The sequence below is a fragment of the Vicugna pacos genome, chromosome 19 (assembly GCF_048564905.1).
Source record: "Vicugna pacos chromosome 19, VicPac4, whole genome shotgun sequence".
In the NCBI taxonomy this organism is placed as follows: Eukaryota; Metazoa; Chordata; class Mammalia; order Artiodactyla; family Camelidae; genus Vicugna; species Vicugna pacos.
This window is the reverse complement of record NC_133005.1, coordinates 16448160-16469077: the sequence shown is the minus strand read 5'-3', so window position 1 is coordinate 16469077 and position 20918 is coordinate 16448160. Positions and strand designations below refer to the sequence as shown.

At 38.0% G+C, this 20918-nt stretch overlaps 1 protein-coding gene across 5 annotated transcripts; it reads left to right on the top strand.

Moving 5' to 3' along the window:
- The first annotated feature begins 95 nt into the window (after positions 1-95).
- On the top strand, positions 96-20507 carry ANKEF1 (ankyrin repeat and EF-hand domain containing 1). Of its 5 annotated transcripts, none has more exons than XM_072943825.1 (10): positions 96-328; positions 4019-4409; positions 9548-9747; positions 10500-10649; positions 11660-11783; positions 13818-14640; positions 16107-16333; positions 17856-18019; positions 19211-19348; positions 20192-20507. In XM_072943825.1, exons 2-10 carry the CDS (start codon positions 4064-4066, stop codon positions 20348-20350), a joined length of 2331 nt encoding a protein of 776 aa, XP_072799926.1. In that variant the 5' UTR covers positions 96-328; positions 4019-4063; the 3' UTR covers positions 20351-20507. The 5 variants fall into 5 exon arrangements, with proteins under 5 accessions (XP_072799926.1, XP_031530836.1, XP_072799927.1 ...); XM_072943827.1 differs by lacking the exon at positions 96-328 and adding an exon at positions 5831-5963 and having other exon boundaries at positions 4328-4409; positions 9548-9805; XM_031674976.2 differs by lacking the exon at positions 4019-4409.
- The last annotated feature ends 411 nt before the right edge of the window (positions 20508-20918 follow it).

Sequence of the window (20918 nt, the reverse complement as noted above, 5' to 3'; positions counted from 1 at the left end):
GCGGTTGCCTTGGCAGCGGGGCCTCGCTTGCGCGGCCCACGCTCACAATCGGCCAGTGTCGCCTGCTCCCACCCCTCCCTCTGTGCTCACCTGGCCGCGCGGCCCATGGACACACACACCCGCTTCCCTGCTGCCCCGTGCGCCAGCTCGCCTGCTCTGCCCAAAGGGACACCATTCACAGCCAGGCGCCCAAGCCGGGCTCTGGGAGCCCGAGGTCGCAGCTGGGGCCCGCCCGCGACAGGCAGCAGGGGATCAGAACCTGCCCCGCAGGCCGAGGTACGTGGGTGCCTGGACATCCGTGGCTCCTGATCGTCCTGGCAACTAAGAGGTGAGCTTAGTACCTTGGTCCGTGCCTAGATCTAGCCTTTCCTTTGAAATTACATCTTATCCACCCTCCCTTCCAGATTTTTCTGAGATCTAAAATTGAACTGGACAGTACAGAAAACCCCCAAGAGTAAACTGTGGCTTATGGGTGAGCTGGAACCCAGATGTCCGATTTATTCATGGCAAGTCTTTGTGAGAGATTTGGCTAAATACTTTACAAAGCTGATCTCATTTCTGCTTCACCCAGCCCCATGAAATGCACACTATTCTTATTCCCATTTCACAGATGAAGAGACCAAGGCACAAACTAGGTAGGTGACCTGTCCAGGTTTATCCAACTCCTTTGTATAAGGAATGCAGAGGAGGGAGGATCACAACAGCAAGAGCTGATCTTCCCTCTTCAATCCTCCCTCTTTCCGCTGGACCGGTCCTCTTTCCAACCAACCACTGTTGCCTCACAGGCTACTTTGAGAAGTTGCTGAGCTCTGTGGACCTCTCCCTACAGGGGAAAAAAATGCACCTGGACACACACACTCTGCAGATTTTCATTTAAATGTAAAGCATCCAGACTCCAAAGATGAACTTCAGTTCAAGAAATCCTGTTCTATTCCACTATCTTTTGAGATTGTCCCCATAGAGGGTTAGATAGGTATGCCAAGGTGCCCCAGGGCCACACACACACGCTGGGGTGTGTATACAGGTGGTGACCCTCCTGAGAATCAGAGATGCTATACAATCTACAGGGAACCCAGATCTAGAGGGCAGGACTTCTGCTCTTTCCTCCAGCGGAGTCAGTCTTGGCAGTTGGTTGTGAAGGATATTGCCCAAGGCATCTCTCTCCAACCCCTCCGCAGCAACTCGGGGATTTAGCCAAGAGGGATGCAAGCCATAAAACTGACCTGCAGGCTGCTGAATTCATCATTGCAGCTTAACTGGACAAAGCCACATGCTGCTCGTTCTTTGTAGAGGTGGGTGTCTCAGAGACAACGTTGAAGTCTCAGCTTAGGAAGTCTCTGTCCTTACAAACGAGGCTGCATCAACTCAGCATGGGCAATAAGCAACTGGGAAGCATCTTACTCTATACTGTCTAGGATGTATGTCTGCGGTGTCACAACACTGCACCTAACCAGAACCAGGCTAACAGTAATACAACAAGCCATAAACATCAGCTAAAATAAATATCGCCAAGCCAAGCAGCTAAGGCCAAGTGGATGAGTTCTGAGGCAGCTCAGGACTTACTGGGAGCCTACTTATACCCATGGTTCTAAAAAGCTGCCTTTTCTGGTTTCCAAGTCCATCACATGTTGTAAACAGATTAGGTGGGAAGAGAGGGGCTACAGCAAACAGAACAGTGAAGACACAAGCCATGTGACAGCTGGTGTTCCAGCAGCAAAGGGGGTAGCACAAAGAATCAGCAGCAGGCAGAGAGTAGGAAGAGAGGAAGGACCCCGGCATACACTTGATGACTTGGGATGCTCTCCTCCTTGCCTTCACCCAGTCTCGGGCTGACTGCAACTGCTGAGAACCTCATAACTCCCCCCAGACCAGGCTCAGATCTCCCCCCTGAATAATTTAACCCATTGCCTTGTGAATTCTAACTCTGCACAGTCAAAGCTTAGTCGTCTATACTCCCTGACTGATCTGGTCCCCATCCTGAGCTCCCCAGCTCAGACACAGGTTGCCCAAACCAGAAACCTAGGCATTTTCTTTGATTTTTTACACTCCTCAGTCTTTTAACTTTCAGTCATCACTTACTGAGCAAATATTTATTGAATGCCTTGTATAAGTCAGAATCTAGGTGATGGAGAAATGATGGTAATTAAAATACAAAGCTAGATGATATACTAGTGAGGGAGGTACACAATGCATAAATTGAATATATCTTCATATCTCTAGAAATGTTATATAGAGAAATATTTCCCTTCACTGTAAAGAAAATAAAACAAAGGGATGAAGCAATACAGTGGCTGCAACTTGAGTAGTGAGAATGCCAACTGATGGAAATTCTGAGCAAAGAGCACCCCAGGCAGAGGGAACAAGCAGTTCCAAAGGGTAAGAATGAGCCACAACCCAGAAGAAGGCCAGTGTGTGTGGCTGGAGATCACTAAATCAAGGGCAATTGGAGAGAATTCTCCAATTGAGAGGGAATTGGAGAGGGGCAAGGAAAGTGTCCTTAAGAGATCAGCATGAGGGGCCTGGATTTATTCTGATTACAACGGAAAGCTATCAAAGTGCTTTTAAAAGACAGTTTAGGGAGAAATTTCTGGTGTGAAGGTAATGCTCTATATCTTGATTGGGGTTTGGGTTACAAAGATGTATACATTTGTCAAAACTCATGGAATGGTACACTTAATTCTTGTATATTGTATATTCAAAAGATCAAGAAGAGAAAAAGAACTGTAGGCAGGTACTGAACTACAGTTAAGGATATGTATGCTGGAACTTTGAAATGGAACGAAAAAATAAGACGGATTACTGGAGAGATAGTGAGCTGGATAGGTATGTGATAAAGCAAATAAAGCATGAATGGTAGGATCTCAGTGGTGGGGATGTATGGCTGTTCAACTTTCCTTTGTGTTTAAAAATAGTTGTACTGAAATACTGGGGGGTGAGAGCTGGTCTGATGATACCTGATCTACGTGTTAGAAAGATTGTTCTGGGCGCCGAATAGAGAATGGGCTACAGAGGGCTGCTGTGGAAGCAGTGGGACAACTTAGAGGTCTGTAGCAGTGATTGGGCCCAGAATAGTACCGCTGTACCATCTGGAATGGATTCCAGATATGATAATGAGGTTCTGTTCCCAGAAAAGGGGAAGAAAGAAAAGCAAGCTGGGCATACCTAGCATGGCCTACTACTCAATTCAAAACGTTGTGTGTTTTTGGAACTGAATAAACAGCGAGATAAAATTACATACTAGAATGTCCATTACCACATAACAGTGGGATTATTTATGAAACTTTACAGTGCTCTCTCAACCCTACACCTGCCTCATTCCCAGGTAAGATGACGCATCCATCACATCTTAGGTACCTCACAGAGCCCAATAGATTCCTGTTTATAACGAGCACCTCAAAATTCTACACATTCTTTTTTTTAATTACTTTTTAATTTTAATTTTTTCGGGGGGAGGGTAATTAGGTTTATTTAAGGGTTTTTTTTTTTTTTGACAGAGGTACTGGGGATTGAACCCAGGACCTTGTGCCTGCTAAGCATGTGCTCATATCACTGAGCTATAACCCTCCCCCCTACACATTCTTTATAACCTTTTCAAGCTGCTAAAATCTGTATGGGCTCTACATTGTCAGGGACCTGCTGGTACAAAGCATTAGTGGGGAGCTCAGATCCTTACCTTGGCAATCTAGTTATGTTCACCTTCTTCATGGGTAAATGGTAAGGCTGTGTCAAGGAGGGAAGATCAAATGAGATAATAAGAAAACTGCATAGCAAGTCTAGTATGAATTACAATGGAAGATTTGTTTTGAAATATTTTAACTTTATGCTAGCTGAGCTAAACGTTTTTGTATTTAATTTCTGCTCTCATGAAATTAGTTGCAATAAATTACAGTAATAACGTTTCATAAGAAACAGCATCTCTTCTTATAGAAGGCTTAAAATATTACTATTATCTCATCAGAGTAAAGATTACAAAATTAACCTTGAATTATATGTTTCTGCTTCAATTTTTGCTGCATAGTTTTTGTTTTGGTCCACAAAAGCATTTTGAAGAAGCTAGTCAAATATGGCTTTAGCAGATCAGAGACTTGAGAACTTGCAGATCTACAAAGTTCTTCAGTGTGTTCGGAACAAAGACAAGAAGCAGATAGAGAAGCTGACCAAGCTTGGGTACCCTGCACTGATCAATTTCACAGACCCCATCAATGGACACAGTGCCCTGCACTTAGCCTCGGTTTCCAATGACATCGATATGGTCAGCTTTCTCCTTAGCCTTGGTGCTCACCCTGATGTGCAAGACAAAATGGGCTGCACTCCGACGATGAGGGCTGCAGAACTGGGCCACGAACTGTCCATGGAAATACTAGCCAAGGCAAAGGCTGATATGACTATAGTCGATAACGAAGGAAAAGGTAAAACTCCCAACATTCTATCCAACAAATGCGACTCACTTTGTAGCCAGAAATCAATAAAACGGATTTTTCTTTTTGCTTTCCAACTTTAGAAGTGAGTCACTCATGGAGTGTAAAGTAGTAAAAGGCTAGATTCTCACTCCTATATCTAAGGACACCATCTCCCCATAATTTGAAAATGGTGTGGGCATTTCTTAGGCATAGGTGTTTCTAACCAGTTCTGAGAACTTTCTTATTTAGAAAGAATATTAGCAGGGGAGGGTATACCTCAGTGGTAGACTTCATGATTAACATGCACAAGGTCCTGGGTTCAATCCCCAGGACCTCTATTAAGAAATAAATGAATAAATTAAAAAAAAATTTTAAATTAAAAAGAATATTAGAATTAGAGTAATCTGGTTTTTTTTAATGTGGAGAACTTTCAATATGACACATTGATACTTCCATAATCATAACCACTCATTATAAAATATAAAACCTCATTTAGAACAACAGACGAAAGGAGGGCATTTCTTCTTTACATTTGAGAACCCCAAGTAATACGAGACTTAAGACTCCAAAAGGATTTTGCTCTGAAGAGCAGTCTAATGTAGAAAGTAGCTGCATTTGGGAACTTGAGGGACTAAAGTGGATTCTCACGTAAATTCCAAATTTCTAGGGTTAAAAATGTATTTGGAAATATGACTTGAAACTTGAGAGACTGCATTTCCATGATTATTAAGGTGAGATAGCTGTACTTTCTCTCTCTTTCCCTCCCTAACCCCATCTCAAGATCACAACTGGGAGCTTCTTGCCCAAATAACTCAAGGTTCTGGCAGGAGTTGACGTAGCCTTATGAAAATCACTAAGAAAATTACCACCAGGCTTAATATAAATCGGTAGATTTAATCAATTGTTCCAAATTGTTGCTTCAAGTGCAAAGCCATTAACATCAGTTCCACATTAGAGAAACTAATCCTATTTTATAATATTAATGCTTTCTGACAAGGACAGAATCTGCTTTTGTAACTCTCTCTGGACTTCGAATTTGGTAAGTGACTTGCTTAAAACAAGAGGAGGGGACAAATAAAAGGAAGAATGATTTCATTACTTAATGGTACCACACAACAATATAAGCTTCAGATGCATTCAGGACTTAGACGTGTTTTAAAATGTTATATTCTGGGGAAAAAAAGGAAATTCTCAAAGCTCTAAAGAAAATTATTCCCTAAAGTGTGTTTCATGGACCACTGAAGCGATGGGATGTTGGTAAGTGCTATGTGCAAAATTGGTTAATTCCACTGTCAAATTTATTAGAGAAACGTTGGATAAAACAAATTTAGACATGTTTATTTTGTCAGAAGCCCCAAAACAGTGACATCTTCCATATTTGACCATGAAATAGTCTTTCCTTACGGCATCTTATACCTGGAATTTTGCAGAAACTTCAGGACTCTCAGAAGAACTGTAACAAAGAAAAGTTTACCTTTTTGAGCTTGAAGCAGTGATAGAAACCACAAAGAAAGCAGCTTGAGAAATTTTATAGCATCAAAGTCTAAAATTTAAACAACCAAGGTAAAATGTAAACAAGGTCAAATGCATATTTGAAGCAAACGCGACAGACATACGGTTAACTATACTCATTCCAATTAATATGAAACCTATTAAGGTTCTGGAAGATGAGTGTATGATAAAAACAACATGACAAATAAAATAGGAAGCATTAAAAATATAAAATGGAACTTGAAACAAATATGGAATCTGGTTTCACACATAACCCCATTAGCACTGCCTGTCTAGCCTTGACTGTGGCTCACGGTATGCTCATGAATCAGCTCATGCACACAGTGCCTTGTCTTCACACATCAGTGAACCTAGATCATCTTGCTCATTCATCATTCAATGGCTGCCACTTGCCAAACTGCTTTGCTTATTCTGAGGTAGTCTCTCCACCATTAACATTCTATCTTCCAATGATTGACATCTGGCTTACTGCACATTGTTTCCAAAGGATGAGCAAACATTTAAATGATTAAAATACCTAATGAATCTTTAGAAAGATGTGGGACACACTCTAGACCTAAACTATACTTTCTCTGTGTTGTCCTAGGAAATCAATTACAGTGTCTGGAGTTATTCTTTTTAAGGATAAAGCTAGAATAATTCTTTGTAACAACCATTCCATTGGTTCTCCCATTTATAGGAAATGTATCCTTGGTCCTAAATGTAATATGCCCATTCTGTTATGTACAATTTTTTTTCTTTTGTTTTTGCTTCAGCCTTGGAATGTTGATTCATGTCCTTTGTGACTTCAGTAGTCAGCCTAGATAGATTTTTAGCCATGAGTTGCACACACTATCATAAAATACTCATTTCATAAGCACCTTAAGTTCTTTGTAATGAATTCAACATCACCTGGTATTCTTTTCTAGATTTTGTTGTTGTCATTGATTGCTATTTTGGTTCACTCTTGCCTGCTATGACTTCTCAGTCTTTGGTTTTATGTTTCCAATCATTTCCTTGACCATCTTTGTATTTTTAACTGTTCTGGGTAACTGTATCAGATGCATGTGCTTATATGAAATGTATTTCAGTTTTGATTTTCATGTAAATTGGATTTTTATTTTTATCCAATGTACATTAAATAGATGCTTCATAGATTTGGCCTCAGAACTGTCATTTATTTTATATTATGAAGGTATAACGTATTTAATTTATATAAATATACAAATAAATATATATATATATAATATTTCCCTACATGATCAGTATGTTCTTTGTTTTATTTTGCTGTATGTGTATAATTTCCTTCTTATAGTTTCTAAAATTAATGGTCTGTTTTTGGCCCTTTTAATGATTAACTTGACAGCTCTACATATACAGAAACTGGGTTTTTTAAAATATTTTATTGATTTATAATCATTTTACAATGTTGTGTCAAATTCCAGTGTAGAGCACAATTTTTCAGTTATACATGAACATATATATATTCATTATCACATTTTTTTCTCTGTGAGCTACCATAAGATCTTGTATATATTTCCCTTTGCTATACAGTATAATCTTGCAGAAACTGTTTTTTGAATTAGCAACTTAAACAGCATTCACTGATAGTTTTCTATGAAAGATAATATTGGTATAAGAGCCCTTCTTCTCACCTCCTTTTACCTCCTTTCCAGTACTAATTTTTGGTAAGTTATAATCATTTTAGTTCTTTCAATAATTCCTTTCATATCTTTAAATAATAAACACCTATCACTTTATCTCCTGATCTGCTTTTAATAATATCTCAAGTAATATGTTCACTGCTTTATCCAGCAGTAAATGGTGAGAGAATCAAATGCTCACACTCTTTCTCCTTCCCTCTCTTCTCTTCAAGGTTTTGTTAAATTAGGTTACTATTTCTACATTATTTTGAATTGCAATATTCTATTCTGTGTCTAGAATTCCTAAAGTGATTAAGCTTTGGTTCAATGATGAAGGGATACAGCATCTATCAAGTGTCTTTTAGTCACATATTCTCTGTTGATCTCCTGTTAGATTCATTTTTGTCATCAAGTAGTTTAGCTCACTCTGGGATTTATATCCTTTGATTTCCTGCATCATTAAACTTGTCTGTCCATCACTTGTATGTATGAACAATAGCTTGATTGGATATAAAAACTCCCTATTTCCCTTCCCAGGTGACATTGTAGTGCTCCTTGAGTTATTTCCTAGCACTGAATGTTGCTGTGCCAAAGTCTTGAAGCCAGACCGACTTTTCAAGGGGACTTGAATTTTTTTACCCGGATGCCCACAGGACACTTTGCTTATCTAGCTTTACATAGTCATGTCTTATCAATTTTTCCTGAGGTCAGTAAACTCTGTCAGATCTAGGTTTTTCACTTCAAGAGTTTTCTTCTATTATATCGCTCCTTTTTTTTGTCTGTTTCGTTTGGTCTTTCATTATTGAACATCAATTACATACATGTTAAATGTTCTTTGTCTCTCTAGATCATTTAAACTTTTGCATTGTCTCAATTACATTTTTTCTAAGTTCTTTCAAGTTTTTTCTCCATGTCCCTAATCACTGTTTTGGAAATATCTGCTCTTTTTCCTGCTTCCAATTTGACTTTTATTTCTTTAGTGGTTTTACTTTTCTCTGCTGTTTCCTAGTTCTGCTAGCTCAAATTCATTTTTTCCTTTTATTTATCTTTTATTTTTCTAGAAGTTCTCCTTCTAGGTTTGGTCTATCTTTGCGTTTTTGTTTCAGGAAATGTTATATTTAATTTCTTTGCTATCATGGAAATGGGTCAGTCAGTAATATTCATGTGGTATAGTTTTTTGAGGATATAATTTTTGCCTAGCGTTTGTTATCAGGTTCCGTTCCTTTCCTTTTCTTTCAGTGTCTTTTCTCCTCCATAGGTCACATGCTAGTTTCTCGTTACTGTTCCTCTTTGAATGAAGCCTCTTAAAAAGAGTGAATCATTACAAAATCAGTTTGAAGTTTGACTGTTGTTCACCTGACTTTCTAACCAACACTCTGCTCCCAGATTATAACAATACCCCTAGTCTGTTACATTTTTTACATGGATTATCTTAAGGGTCTGTCTGTCACAGGTGCTCATATGGAAATTTAGGATTTTTCTCTCTTCAGGGAACAAAATGATTTGCCAGGATGTCAGTGCCCCTTGCCACCTACTCTTTCTTCTCAGCTCATGTACCCACAGCCTGCTTCCTCTAAACATGGCCAGTCTGCACACTTCACCATTCAGCGCCATCTCCTTTCCCACTCTGCAGTATCAGAGGGGGTCCAGAGATCCACCAGTAACCCTCTGGCCCACACACCCCTGCACATTCCAAGAAGGGGCACTGGGGGATTGACTGCAGGATGTCAAATACCCAGGGTCAAAAGGGCTCATATACCAGCTCTCAGATTCTTCCCAAGCCAGGTCCCATTTGATTATGACTATTTTCTAGCTCCCATCAGAGATTATGCTTCTCTTCTGGTTTCTCTGTCTTGGTGTTCCAGTTGATTTCAGAGGGGAAAACCAAGGCATAAATGCCTTTGCTCTACTACCTTCAGCTAGCTAATTGTGGATTTTTAAATTATTCTTTGTTCCTTCCTATCTGATTCAAACAGAGAGGAAACATTAATTAAGTATTCTTTTTTTCTGCAGGTATTTTGTTTTACTGCATTTTACCTACAAAGCGGCATTATCGCTGTGCAGTGATTGCGTTGGAACATGGTGCAGATGTCAACAATTGTACCTATGAAGGAAAGCCAATATTCCTTAGAGCTTGCGAAGAAGCACATGATGTTCAAGATGTGTGCCTGACATTTTTGGAGAAAGGAGCCAATCCAAATGCTATCAACTCAGTATGATTATTCTTGTGATTACACATACTCCTTTTTTAAATTACCAAGTCCTATTAATGTAATTTTCATTTATATATGGTAAAATTATCCTGTTAGTTTACAGACTGTTCATTTCTGTTCAAAATGCTTTAAAATGATATACTTTCATTATCTTTACCTTGTCATGATTCTATAGTATATTTCCTAATTACGTTTGGAAAATTGTTATTTAGTCCGTACAGTGTTAAAACATCATAGGAAAACAGACAAGACATTTCTGATGCCTAATAAAAAATTTATCTTCTCAGAAAGAAACTAGGTAGTTCTGCCATTTCCCTTAATCACTTTGCTCCCTCTCCTCATTTAGCTAATTTTATTGAATTTTCTTCTCTTTTAATTGACATTTCCAGGCAACAAAAACAGAATTTCCTCCCATTAGAAAACACCTACCAGCTAATTTCAGCATATGTTTTACCCCGTTTCTCCCCTTTTGCTCTACTTTCTTTGCAAGAAACTGCATTTTTCAGCATGATGTTCTCACAGGGACATCTGGTGTAACCTTGACTCTGGTTTTAGAATTCTACATTTTGGACACTGACCCATGGTACTGGCTTCATTTTTCCTATTTGTTACACGAAACTAACACAACTGTACAGAACTGAACCTGTCAATGTAACTTCAAGGAAGGCCACATGGACTTAGATCATATTTATACTGAATGTGCTATTTAACAATGACAGGTATAAACAGCATTTGGTCTGTTTCATGCCCAGTCCACAGGTCGCACGGCTTTAATGGAAGCATCAAGAGAGGGAGTGATAGAGCTAGTTCGAGGGATATTGGAAAGAGGAGGTGAAGTGAACGCGTTTGACAATGACAGACATCACGCTGCGCACTTTGCTGCCAAAGGAGGCTTTTTTGATGTAATAATCTACTCTTTGCTTTAAAATTCATTGCTAAAAATATTATCTCCTTTTCCTCAAAATTTTAAAATATTGTGTAGGTTGCACTGACAGAATTTTTTTTGCCTTATCATCCTGATTTTCCTAAATAATTTTAAAATTACACTTTATACCAAATATTCTTAAAAATGTATTCTGGCTCTTTATTCAAGTTTATGTGCTTGTGAATTTATTCATTTAATATTACTAATAATGTTTTCCTATATCCTGACAATTTAAAAGTCTGCCAACAGGGACTACTCTATTTTATGACTCCATTACATATCAGAATCTTCAAAATATGTTATAATCTAATTGTGGGGAATATACTCTTATCTCCCTGATGTTTGTGTGCATCTAATGACTCACCTAAATTTTTAGCTCTAAGTATTCTGATTATCTGGACATATCAGCAAAGGATCTCTCATAGGTACCATGATATTGCAGAAACAAAATAGAAATCAATTTTACTTTTTTTAATTCTGAATTATTTCTAAAACTTCTTTACTGAGTTTTCTCTGAGTTTTAACACAATTATCTTTATTTTTGCCATTGAGTGTCTTCCCTGCAATAAAAGTATACATCACAATAGAAATCACATCTATTTGGTAAAGAATTTACTCCCCGATGACGTTTGCCATAGTCTGATGCTTTCTACAATGCCAAAATTTACCAAAATGGTAGTCTCCCAGCGGACTATAGAGTATCCTATACTCTAGATCAGTGTTGTTTGACAGAACTTATGGCTATGATGGAAATGTTCTATATCTGTACTATACATATGGTACAATACAGTCCATGTCTGGCTCTTGAGTACTTGAAATATGGCTAGTGAAACTAAAAGACTGAATTTTTGGAAATCTGTCTTCTATGTAATTCATTTCAATTTAATTTAAATTGACACACTGTATCACACAGGTCTAGGTGCCAGTCTTCATTCAGTAATCATACATCCTTTTTTTTTTCTACAATATTCACTATTTATTTTGCAGATATTGAAGCTTCTCTTTGCCTATGATGGAGACGTGGGGTTGATTGCAATGAATGGGAACACCCCACTTCATTATGCTGCCATGGGTGGTTTTGCAGATTGCTGCAGATACTTAGCTCAGCGAGGTAAAATCGTCTACCAATTTCACGCTTAAAGAACTTAACAGTTTTCCTACGTTGAGGATGAACAGAGAATTTGTCACTTGTCAATTGTTTATCTCACACATATATATAGAAAGAAAATTAAAATTGTTTTTCTTCCTCTACGTTCTGTTAAATCATGAACCTTGCCTGAAAAGTGAGAAAAAATTCATTTCCCAAGTATTTTTAGGTTATTATTAAAAATCTAAACAGGATTGTGGAGAAAAGGGAACCCTCCTACATTGTTAGAGGGAATGAAAATGGGTGCAGCCACTGTGGAGAACAGTATGTAGGTTCCTTAAAAAACTAAAACTAGAACTACCGTATGACCCAGCAATCCCACTCCTGGGCAACATGGATGGACAATTTTTTGACAATGCCAAAGGTATTTTTTTAACTGAAGCACAGTTGATTTACAATGTTTCAGATGTACAGCAAAGTGATTCAGTTCCATAGATAGATAGATAGACAGATAGATAGATAGATAGATAGATAGATAGATAGATAGATAAATTCTTTTCCATTATGGGTTATTACAAGGAATATAGTCCCCTGTGCTATACAGTAGACCCTTGTTGTTTATCAGTTTATATATAGTAGTGTGTATCTGTTAATTCCAAATTTCAAATTTATTCCTCCCCCTTTCCACTTTGGTAACCACAGATTTATTTTCTCTGTCTATGAGTCTGTTTCTGTTCTGTAAATAAATTCCTTTGTATCTTTTTTTTTATTCTATATATAAGTGATATGACATGAATTTGACTTTGTCATCTGTCAATGGACATTTAGGTCGCTTCCATGTCTTGCCTATTGTAAATAGCGCTGCTATGAACATTAGGGTGCGTATATCTTTTCCAGTTTGAGTTTTCTCCAGTTACACACCCAGGAGTGGGATTGGTGGATCAAATGGTGACTCTTATTTTTAATTTTTTAAGGAACTTCCATACTGTTCTCCATAGTAGCTGGAGGCTTCCCTTTTCTCCATATCCTCTTCAGAATTTATTGTTTGTAGACTTATTGACCGAAGTATTAATGTTGAAAAACACTGGTGATTAATTTTCTCTTTGGCAAAGAATAAAATTATAAAGTGTTGGAGAGGCATGTTTTATTTTTGTGTGCAGCTGCCTTTACATTTTGGTTGCTAGAGATACTGATTGCTAGAGAATCTTTTTTGATTATGTGACGTTGGCAAAGCAGCAGAATAGCCTTCTAGATTCAAAACACTAGAAAGAGCATCTTCATAGTCTGACTTACAATAAGTTTTTAGTGTCTCAAGACACTTATTACAGACAACACAGCACTAAGCAGACTCCCCAGTGCATTCAGAAAAGTTCATGTATGTGGAGAAAACTTCCATATAATGTTGGTCTCATCCTTTTAAGGAAGGGATCAAAAAGGAAAATGAATTTTAATGCCCAATTTCACAACTATCATCGTGGAATTCTTCAGATTTGATGAACAAATTACTTTCTCCTCTGTTAGGCTGTTCACACGAACTTAATGCAAAACAGCAGGTCAATATAGATTACAGTAATTTCATGGAGAAGACAGATAAAATATAGTTTAAGATTGTACCCAGATTTACAGTCATAATCATTCAAAAGAGCAGGTGTCATTCAGCATTCTAAGGTCCTACTTGAACTGTCTGAACCCAGCTTCTTTCCAAATTCGAATATCACCCTTACTCTTCCTGTTTGGCATGAAGCCTCTTTAGCAAGTATCCCAATATGATATTTGTTTCAAATATCTATAGAGATTAATGTTCTAATCTTTTGGGGACAGATAATACAAATCGGAAACATAATTCCCGTAGAATTCACCGAAGTGAAGCATTCAGGAAAAAAAAATCATAGCTTAATTTTGTAATTATAATTGCTAAATGTGCTCACCTCTATACATAATTATTGGGAGACAAACTTTTGACTAATGACTTGAAATTAAGAAAACCGTTGGATGAATGTTATTTGTGGAGCCATGCAGATGTCTCAGCACCATTCCTCATAATGCTTCCTGTTTTAGGATGTGACCTGAAATGGAAGAACTGGCAGCACAAAACGCCCAAGGCTGTGGCTAAGGAAGGCGGTTTCAAAGCAGCCAGCAAGGAAATTCGGCGGGCGGAGCGAATCGCTAATAAACTGGCCCGGCCAGGAGCCAAAAATCCGAATCCACACTTGTACCTGAGACTGCACGACTGGTCCATCGAACATGAGACTTTCCTTCGGGAAGCCCTGTCGTTTGTGGACAGGGGCGATGGGACAGTCAGCAAGGAGGACTTCGTGCTGGCGCTGGAGGAGAGGCAGGATTTCATGAACGCGGAACAGCTGGCAACCATAGCGCAGCTTCACGAGAAAGCCAGGGGCGGAGGGATCAACATTAACGAGTTCTTTAAAGGAACCAAATACTTAAGCAAGTCTTATGTCTTGGGGTCCTACGGGCCTAAGAAAAAGAAAAAAAGGATGCCCAAAAGAGCCAAAAGGGGCAAGTTTGTCTTACCCCTCCCCATCTGCATCATCCCGGACCACGCGTTCCCACGCCGCAGTGACGGTGGGCCGCCCTATTACATGATCGAAACCTGCAAGAATGTGACAGACTGCAGTCGCTTTAATCGGGATCATCCCCCAGAACATCCCATCCAGGATGACTCTGCTTGGTACATTGATGATCCGGCGAAAGTATTTTCAAACATTAATTTTATCACCAAGGCGGACGACCTGGCTTCTCTGAAAAAGGCGTTCGAGTCAGGAATACCCGTGGACATGAAGGATAATTATTACAAGACACCCCTAATGACTGCATGTGCGAATGGAAACATAGATGCGGTCAAGTTTCTTCTTGAAAAGGGGTATGTCTTCTGGTTGAGTAGGGTTTACATTTTCAGGAGCCTTCACATTTCAAGGAAGTGAAAGGAAGAATAAGAGATTTCAGCTCCAGAATTTAAGTTGCGCAAGAAAGCGGTTCACTACTGAAGTCTAGATTACAGATGGTTCTTATACCAGGAACCAGGCTGTTGGGAACGCAGGAGTGTGAACGCGAAGACAGCTTGCCAATTAACAATTCTGCACAAAGTGAAGACTGAGAAGTTTTCACCCTGAGGGTAGAAGAAGCTTTCTGACTGGGTATCATTGGCCTCCCAAGACGATTTAATTTGGTCTCAGAGCTTTGCCTCAATGATGCAGAGTTGCTTTTTATTTTAAATTTTAAAAATATTTTTTACAGTGGTAAGAATAGATAGCATGATAACTACCCTCTGAACACATTTTAAGTGTACAGTACAATATTGTACAGAGGGTCTCTAGAACATAGCCATTTTACATGAAGTCATTTTTTAATCTGCTTTATTTGTGTGGGGATCCCAACAAATTCAAACAAGTGGGACAGTGGTCATAATGACTAAGCATCTGTTTCTTTCCTTTTTCCTTGCTTCATTTGTAAATATCTTTAAAATAACAAAGCATGGCATTTTTTTTAGCTTCTTTTTTTTTTTTTAATTGAAGTATATAGTCGGTTACAATGTGTCAATTTCTGGTGAACAGCACAATGTCCCAGTCAAAAGCATGGCATTTTTATTTAACTTTTTAATCTGAAGCAATTTCTCAGGTTTAATGCCTTCTTTTTACCATTTCTGAATAAGCTTTTGTGCCTCCATTTTCTTGTTTTTATAATGGGGCTCTAACAGAATACAGTTCACAGAATTTGTTGAAAATTAGGTGAGTTAAAATATGTAAGGCACTTAGTAGCCCAGTCATTGCAGACTTGGTAAAAGGTATGATTGTTAATGTTACTATGATGTTTAATGTCAAAGAAAGATTTAAATGTGTTTATTATCAAGAGGGGGTACAAAGGACCTTAATGACAATTTGAACATTTGGGCAGTGGATTTTTAAATAGGACTGCAATTTTAAATAATACATTATAATGCTTAGAATTTTCATCATGAATGTGCATTTTAAAAATTCGTAACATATAGAGAAAGTAGGTACAAAGTGAAATAATATAACTTTTTTATTTCCTGTCAGCTTTGATTTCATTGGATCCAGTTTTATAATTTTCCTTAATGTAACCTTTGCAAAAATTGTAGCACCTAGGATCTAAGCACCTTTTAAACTAAACAAAATGTATATATACACAAAGAAAGTTAAGACTGTTATATAGTGCAGAACATGAGGCAAGAGGAATTATGGCACAGAGTTTAACTTGACTCAAAGCTTCCTTGGTTTATAGTTGAACAACCATGAAATCTTAGCATTTTTAGCCTCCAGTGCTCAGAATAACCCGTATTTTAGCTTGCTCATCTCTCTCATTTTACAGGGCTAATGTTAATGCCACAGATAATTTTCTGTGGACTCCGCTTCATTTTGCGTGCCACGCAGGCCAACAAGATATTGTTGAGCTTCTTGTCAAATCGGGCGCCGTGGTAGATGCCCTTTCAATCAACAACTCAACTCCCCTAAGTAGAGCCATTGAGAGCTGTAGGATGGATACCGTAAAATACCTGCTCGATATCGGTGCTAAATTCCAGCTGGAGAATAGAAAAGGTATGTGTTCTCATTATTGGGGATTAGGGTTAGAAAAGAGAATTTACGTTAAGTTCCAAACCCCTTCGGAATCTATACTTACAGAACCACATTTTCCCTTGAGCTACTGCTGCAATCACAAACCTGAATTAAGAGTTATGGAGCTTTGTCTTATTCACAGTGCTGTTCAGATCATTGGTGTTAAAGAACCAGTTCTTTATGTTGACAATCCATTGTGGACTGAGATTTTTTTTTTTAATTGAAGTAGTCGATTTACAATGTTGTGTTAATTTTTGCTATACAGCATAGTGATTCATTTTTACATATATATATATATATATATATATATTTATGTTCCTTTTTATATTCTTCGTTATAGGCCATTACAAGGTATTGAATATAGTTCCCCGTGATTTACAGTAGGACCTTGTTGTTTGTCTGTTTCATATACAGTAGTTAGTATCTGCAAATCCAAACTCCCAGTTTTTCCCTCCCTATCCCTTTTACCCCCGGTAACCACCAGTTTGTTTTCTGTGTCTGTGAGTCTGTTTTGTAAATAAGTTCATTTGAGATTTGTGTAAAATACAATGAAAAATGATGTACTGGAAAAAGAAAAGAAAAACATAAAATATAAGCCCCAAATTATCATTAGACTCAAACGACAAAAAAAAAAAAAACTCTATCAAATTGCTATAAAAATTTCTAAATGCTTACTCTTAATTTGTGCACTTATTTCACGGTGGCCCTGTTACCATTAGTTTGTGGACTGACACCAGCCTGCAGATCACGTTGAGTTATCACACTGTTTTGATGGTTCAATTCCTAATAACTGGCATAGTTTGAAGCCTCTGTAGACTTTGGATTCCTTCTAAAGCTGGACAGAGTCACTCCTGACTTGAGGCTTTCTCTAGGAAGTAAATGGGAGGTCTACCTTAGAACATAAATATCCCACCTGAGTAAGTGGAGGTAGTATTTTCTTAGCGTGGAACCCATTGCTTGCTTTTGGTCTGCAGGAGCATTAGTACCTGTGGCTGCTTCAGGCAGCCTCTGAGCCACAGGTAGTATTGTGTGAGGCCTGCCTGAGGACATTACAGGTGTCACAACACCCAGCCGTCTGCACAGAGCACTCGTGACCTCTAGCTTCCCCAGGGCTTTTTGAATTCCCTTCTTTCCATCACTGGTTGGGGAGGACAATGTAATATTGTCACACACAAAGGAATGCACACACTATGGGAAGAGAACCAGCACTTAGATATTCACAATGTTATCTACTGATATTTCCTATCAACCTTTTAAGAAACATGCTCAAAATAATTAACAAGAAGACATAGTTTTGCTGATAAATGGCACTTTAAATGATGAAATTTTAAAGCTGGGTCCACATTAGAGAGTATCTGATCCAGTTTTGTGACTTGACCCTTACCATTAGCTTCAGTGATCACCTTTAGTACCACATGCTTAGGGCTGATGTCCTGAGATTTTTCTACATGGTTTAATTATTATTATTACGTTTAATGAAACTCTGAATTTATGTTTTAAACAGGGCATAGTGCCATGGACGTTGCGAAGGCATATGCTGACTACAGAATAATTGGTTTGATTAAAGAAAAGTTGGATAACTTGCCAAAACCAGCAGAAAATCAAAAAACGAAAGGCAAGCCACCACTTAAAGTGAAGAGTGAAGGCCCTGAGATTAAGAAAGAAGAGGTATGAAAAGCTATTGACCTCCCATTAGTAACTGGTGGGACTGCGGCACCAGTTACATATTGTTACAGGGACCTGGGCAAATACTGTGCAGTCCTTGTCTTCACCACCATTTGCAATACTTTGAAAGAAATACCTAGTGAGAATTTCCTATTACTGAAAAGTCTAAAAAGTACTCATTTCAAAAACTAAGTTGGTTCAGCCAAATACCATTAAAACATTGAAAAAAAAGAACTAGAATTGGATATGTATACACTTGGTCCTAAATTATACAGCTATGGTGAGATGACCCAAACAGGGAAGAAAGGTGACCCTTATGAGGAAGGAAGTAAAGCATGATTTTCCTTCATTTTGGTTTCATCATCTTTCCCTTTCCACCTTACCACCATCCCTCTCCAAAGGAATTTTACTGATTACTACTGAATCCTAAGATATGTAATTTGAATACCCTGCAAAATGACTTAAGAAAGTTTTAAAGGTGTCAAATTGTTCCTGGTAATCTGGAGTGGTTTCGGTGCCTCTAAATTATCAGCAGAATATTGAAGTTGTCATTTATGGGGATTTCTGAGACATCAAGACTTTGTCATTAGCAGGAAGCTCTAAGTACATTTCTAGGCTGAAAGCTTCTCCAGAATCCCTGGAGATTCTTGGCTGACACAGGACAGGGGATGAAATTCAAGAAGGAAAATCTTTAGTGCTATCAAATTGGAAAGGGTTAGAGAAATGTAGGTGGTCAAGTAGACAGAGTAAAGGGATGGATGATAGGCAGACAATAAAGAGTAATAAGCATGGGTAGGGAAGAGGGTAAGAATGGCCAGAGGTAAAGGAGGCTCGATCGGCCAAAGCTCCTGATATCTGCACAATTATCATTTTAGTAGGAATGCATTCTTCTGATTAATAATGGCCACAGGTCAAGGATGGATATCTTGAAGACTTTTGTGATCTGTCACTGATACTAAGAGCATTAAACAAAGCAAACTAATTCTCTCTCTCAACCCAAAGTTATAATAATTTTCTATGTCATTTCAAATTATAATTTGTATAGTGGCATTTTTAGTTTTTTTCTGGCTTCAGAGTAAGATGGAGAGCAATAAATAATATCAGAAAGTATATATATATATATATATATATATATATATAAAGAAAGTATATATAGGTTTTTGTAATTGATGGGTTTTTTGGTCTTGTTTCCAGGAACCGCTTTCATCAGTGTATACTATACCAACCACACTAGAGGAAAAGAAGATGCGTAAGGATAATGTGGTTTATCTCAATTCACTGATTACCAGTGGTTATACCAAAAAAATGGATATCACATTTATTCCACGGAGGGTATGTACTTTAGAAGGATCATAACATGATATAAACTCATAATGTCATTTTTCAAATACATTTTATGCAGAGCACCCAAACAAATGTCCAAAGTTTATCTTTCATAGTTATTATTTGAAGGTGTACTTTTGCCAGGTCTTACCGCTTCCAACTTAGTAAATCCAATGTGTTTAGCTTCCAATATTTAGTATTACTATTTTCTATATTGGCATTTAATTTTCCTTGAATGATTGAAGTCTTCTTTGGAGATGCCATTCCCTATAGCCTACATAGTTACTAAGTTCTAGAGATTTTTTTTCTGGGTACTTCTTAGAGCTCAACCCTTCCTTTTTTGTATACATTACCACCATCTCACTTAGGAGTCTCATACTAATCAAGACTGAATTTATACAGTAAGTAGCTTCCTAAATCTACAATTAAAGATGTGAAAATATCTTTGGAGAATAAGAGTGGTCTTACCAATGCTCATCAAACCATGCTGAATAAGAGACCACCAGCACCTTATGTCCTCTACTGTGAAAATAATTTTGACTTCTCCATAAGACATAAAGGTAGTAACTCCAAAAGATCTAGTAATTCCATTGCTCCCTTGTTCTGACATCCTAAAAGTGAACAGCAGCTGGCTGGAGAGTCATCAGCGTGGTAACTGAAGAGCATTTCAGTCATTATCAGAAACAGTGATGCTCATGTAAACATTAATATTATGTAAGAGAAGTAAGTTTTTAAAAAATTAGAAGTAAATTTGATATTTTTACATTAACTGTATTGAAAATTGCCTGCATACTGGCATAATTTATTGGCTGTCACCCTCATACCTGCTCTGGATGTGGTTGTTTATTTAAGACCTGGAGTCCCGAAGCCATGACAGCAGAGCTGATCAGGAAGAGGGAGCTGCGGCGGGAGAGGTTCACTTACGAGGTGGATTTTGATGACTTCATGATGCCCTTTCAGAAGAACATCACAGAAAAAGCTCAAGCATTAGAAGCTGCCTTCAAGACCTAAATCACAGCAGTTGCTCGTTGGGGTAAACTTTTTGAAGCCCAGGGACCAAACGTTGGAGAAAGCAGGTGTTTCCATTAAAGCCAAAGCAATCCACAAATTAAGCATTGTAACCAAATATTTGGTTTTGCTTTAACAATTATAAATATTCTGAGCTGTATAGAGAAGGTGTGTTTTATTTTGCAGTGACTTGCACGTCATTCTGGATAAATTCTCCCAATCTTCCTCAAGAATGTAGTGGAATAAACAGCATTTTTGGTTATAAACATACCGTTATTGTCAAAGAATTTACAAGAGGTACACCTTTATGTTTGTTAAAGATATCATTTTAGTGGAAATTGATGAGCACAATTTAATATTAGGGAAGGTAAGTCATTTTTAATCCATTAAAACAGTTTTTTCTTACACATCATCATAAGTGATATGAATTAGATACCTTGGGTCAAATATATGTCGATACTGTCAGCACTCCACCCACTTCTGCTGTGCTTTGGGATTGTAGCACACTCAAGCCTGACTTCCATATGCTAGAAGGCTGCCCCTGACACTTAAACTCGTACAATAGGGCCAA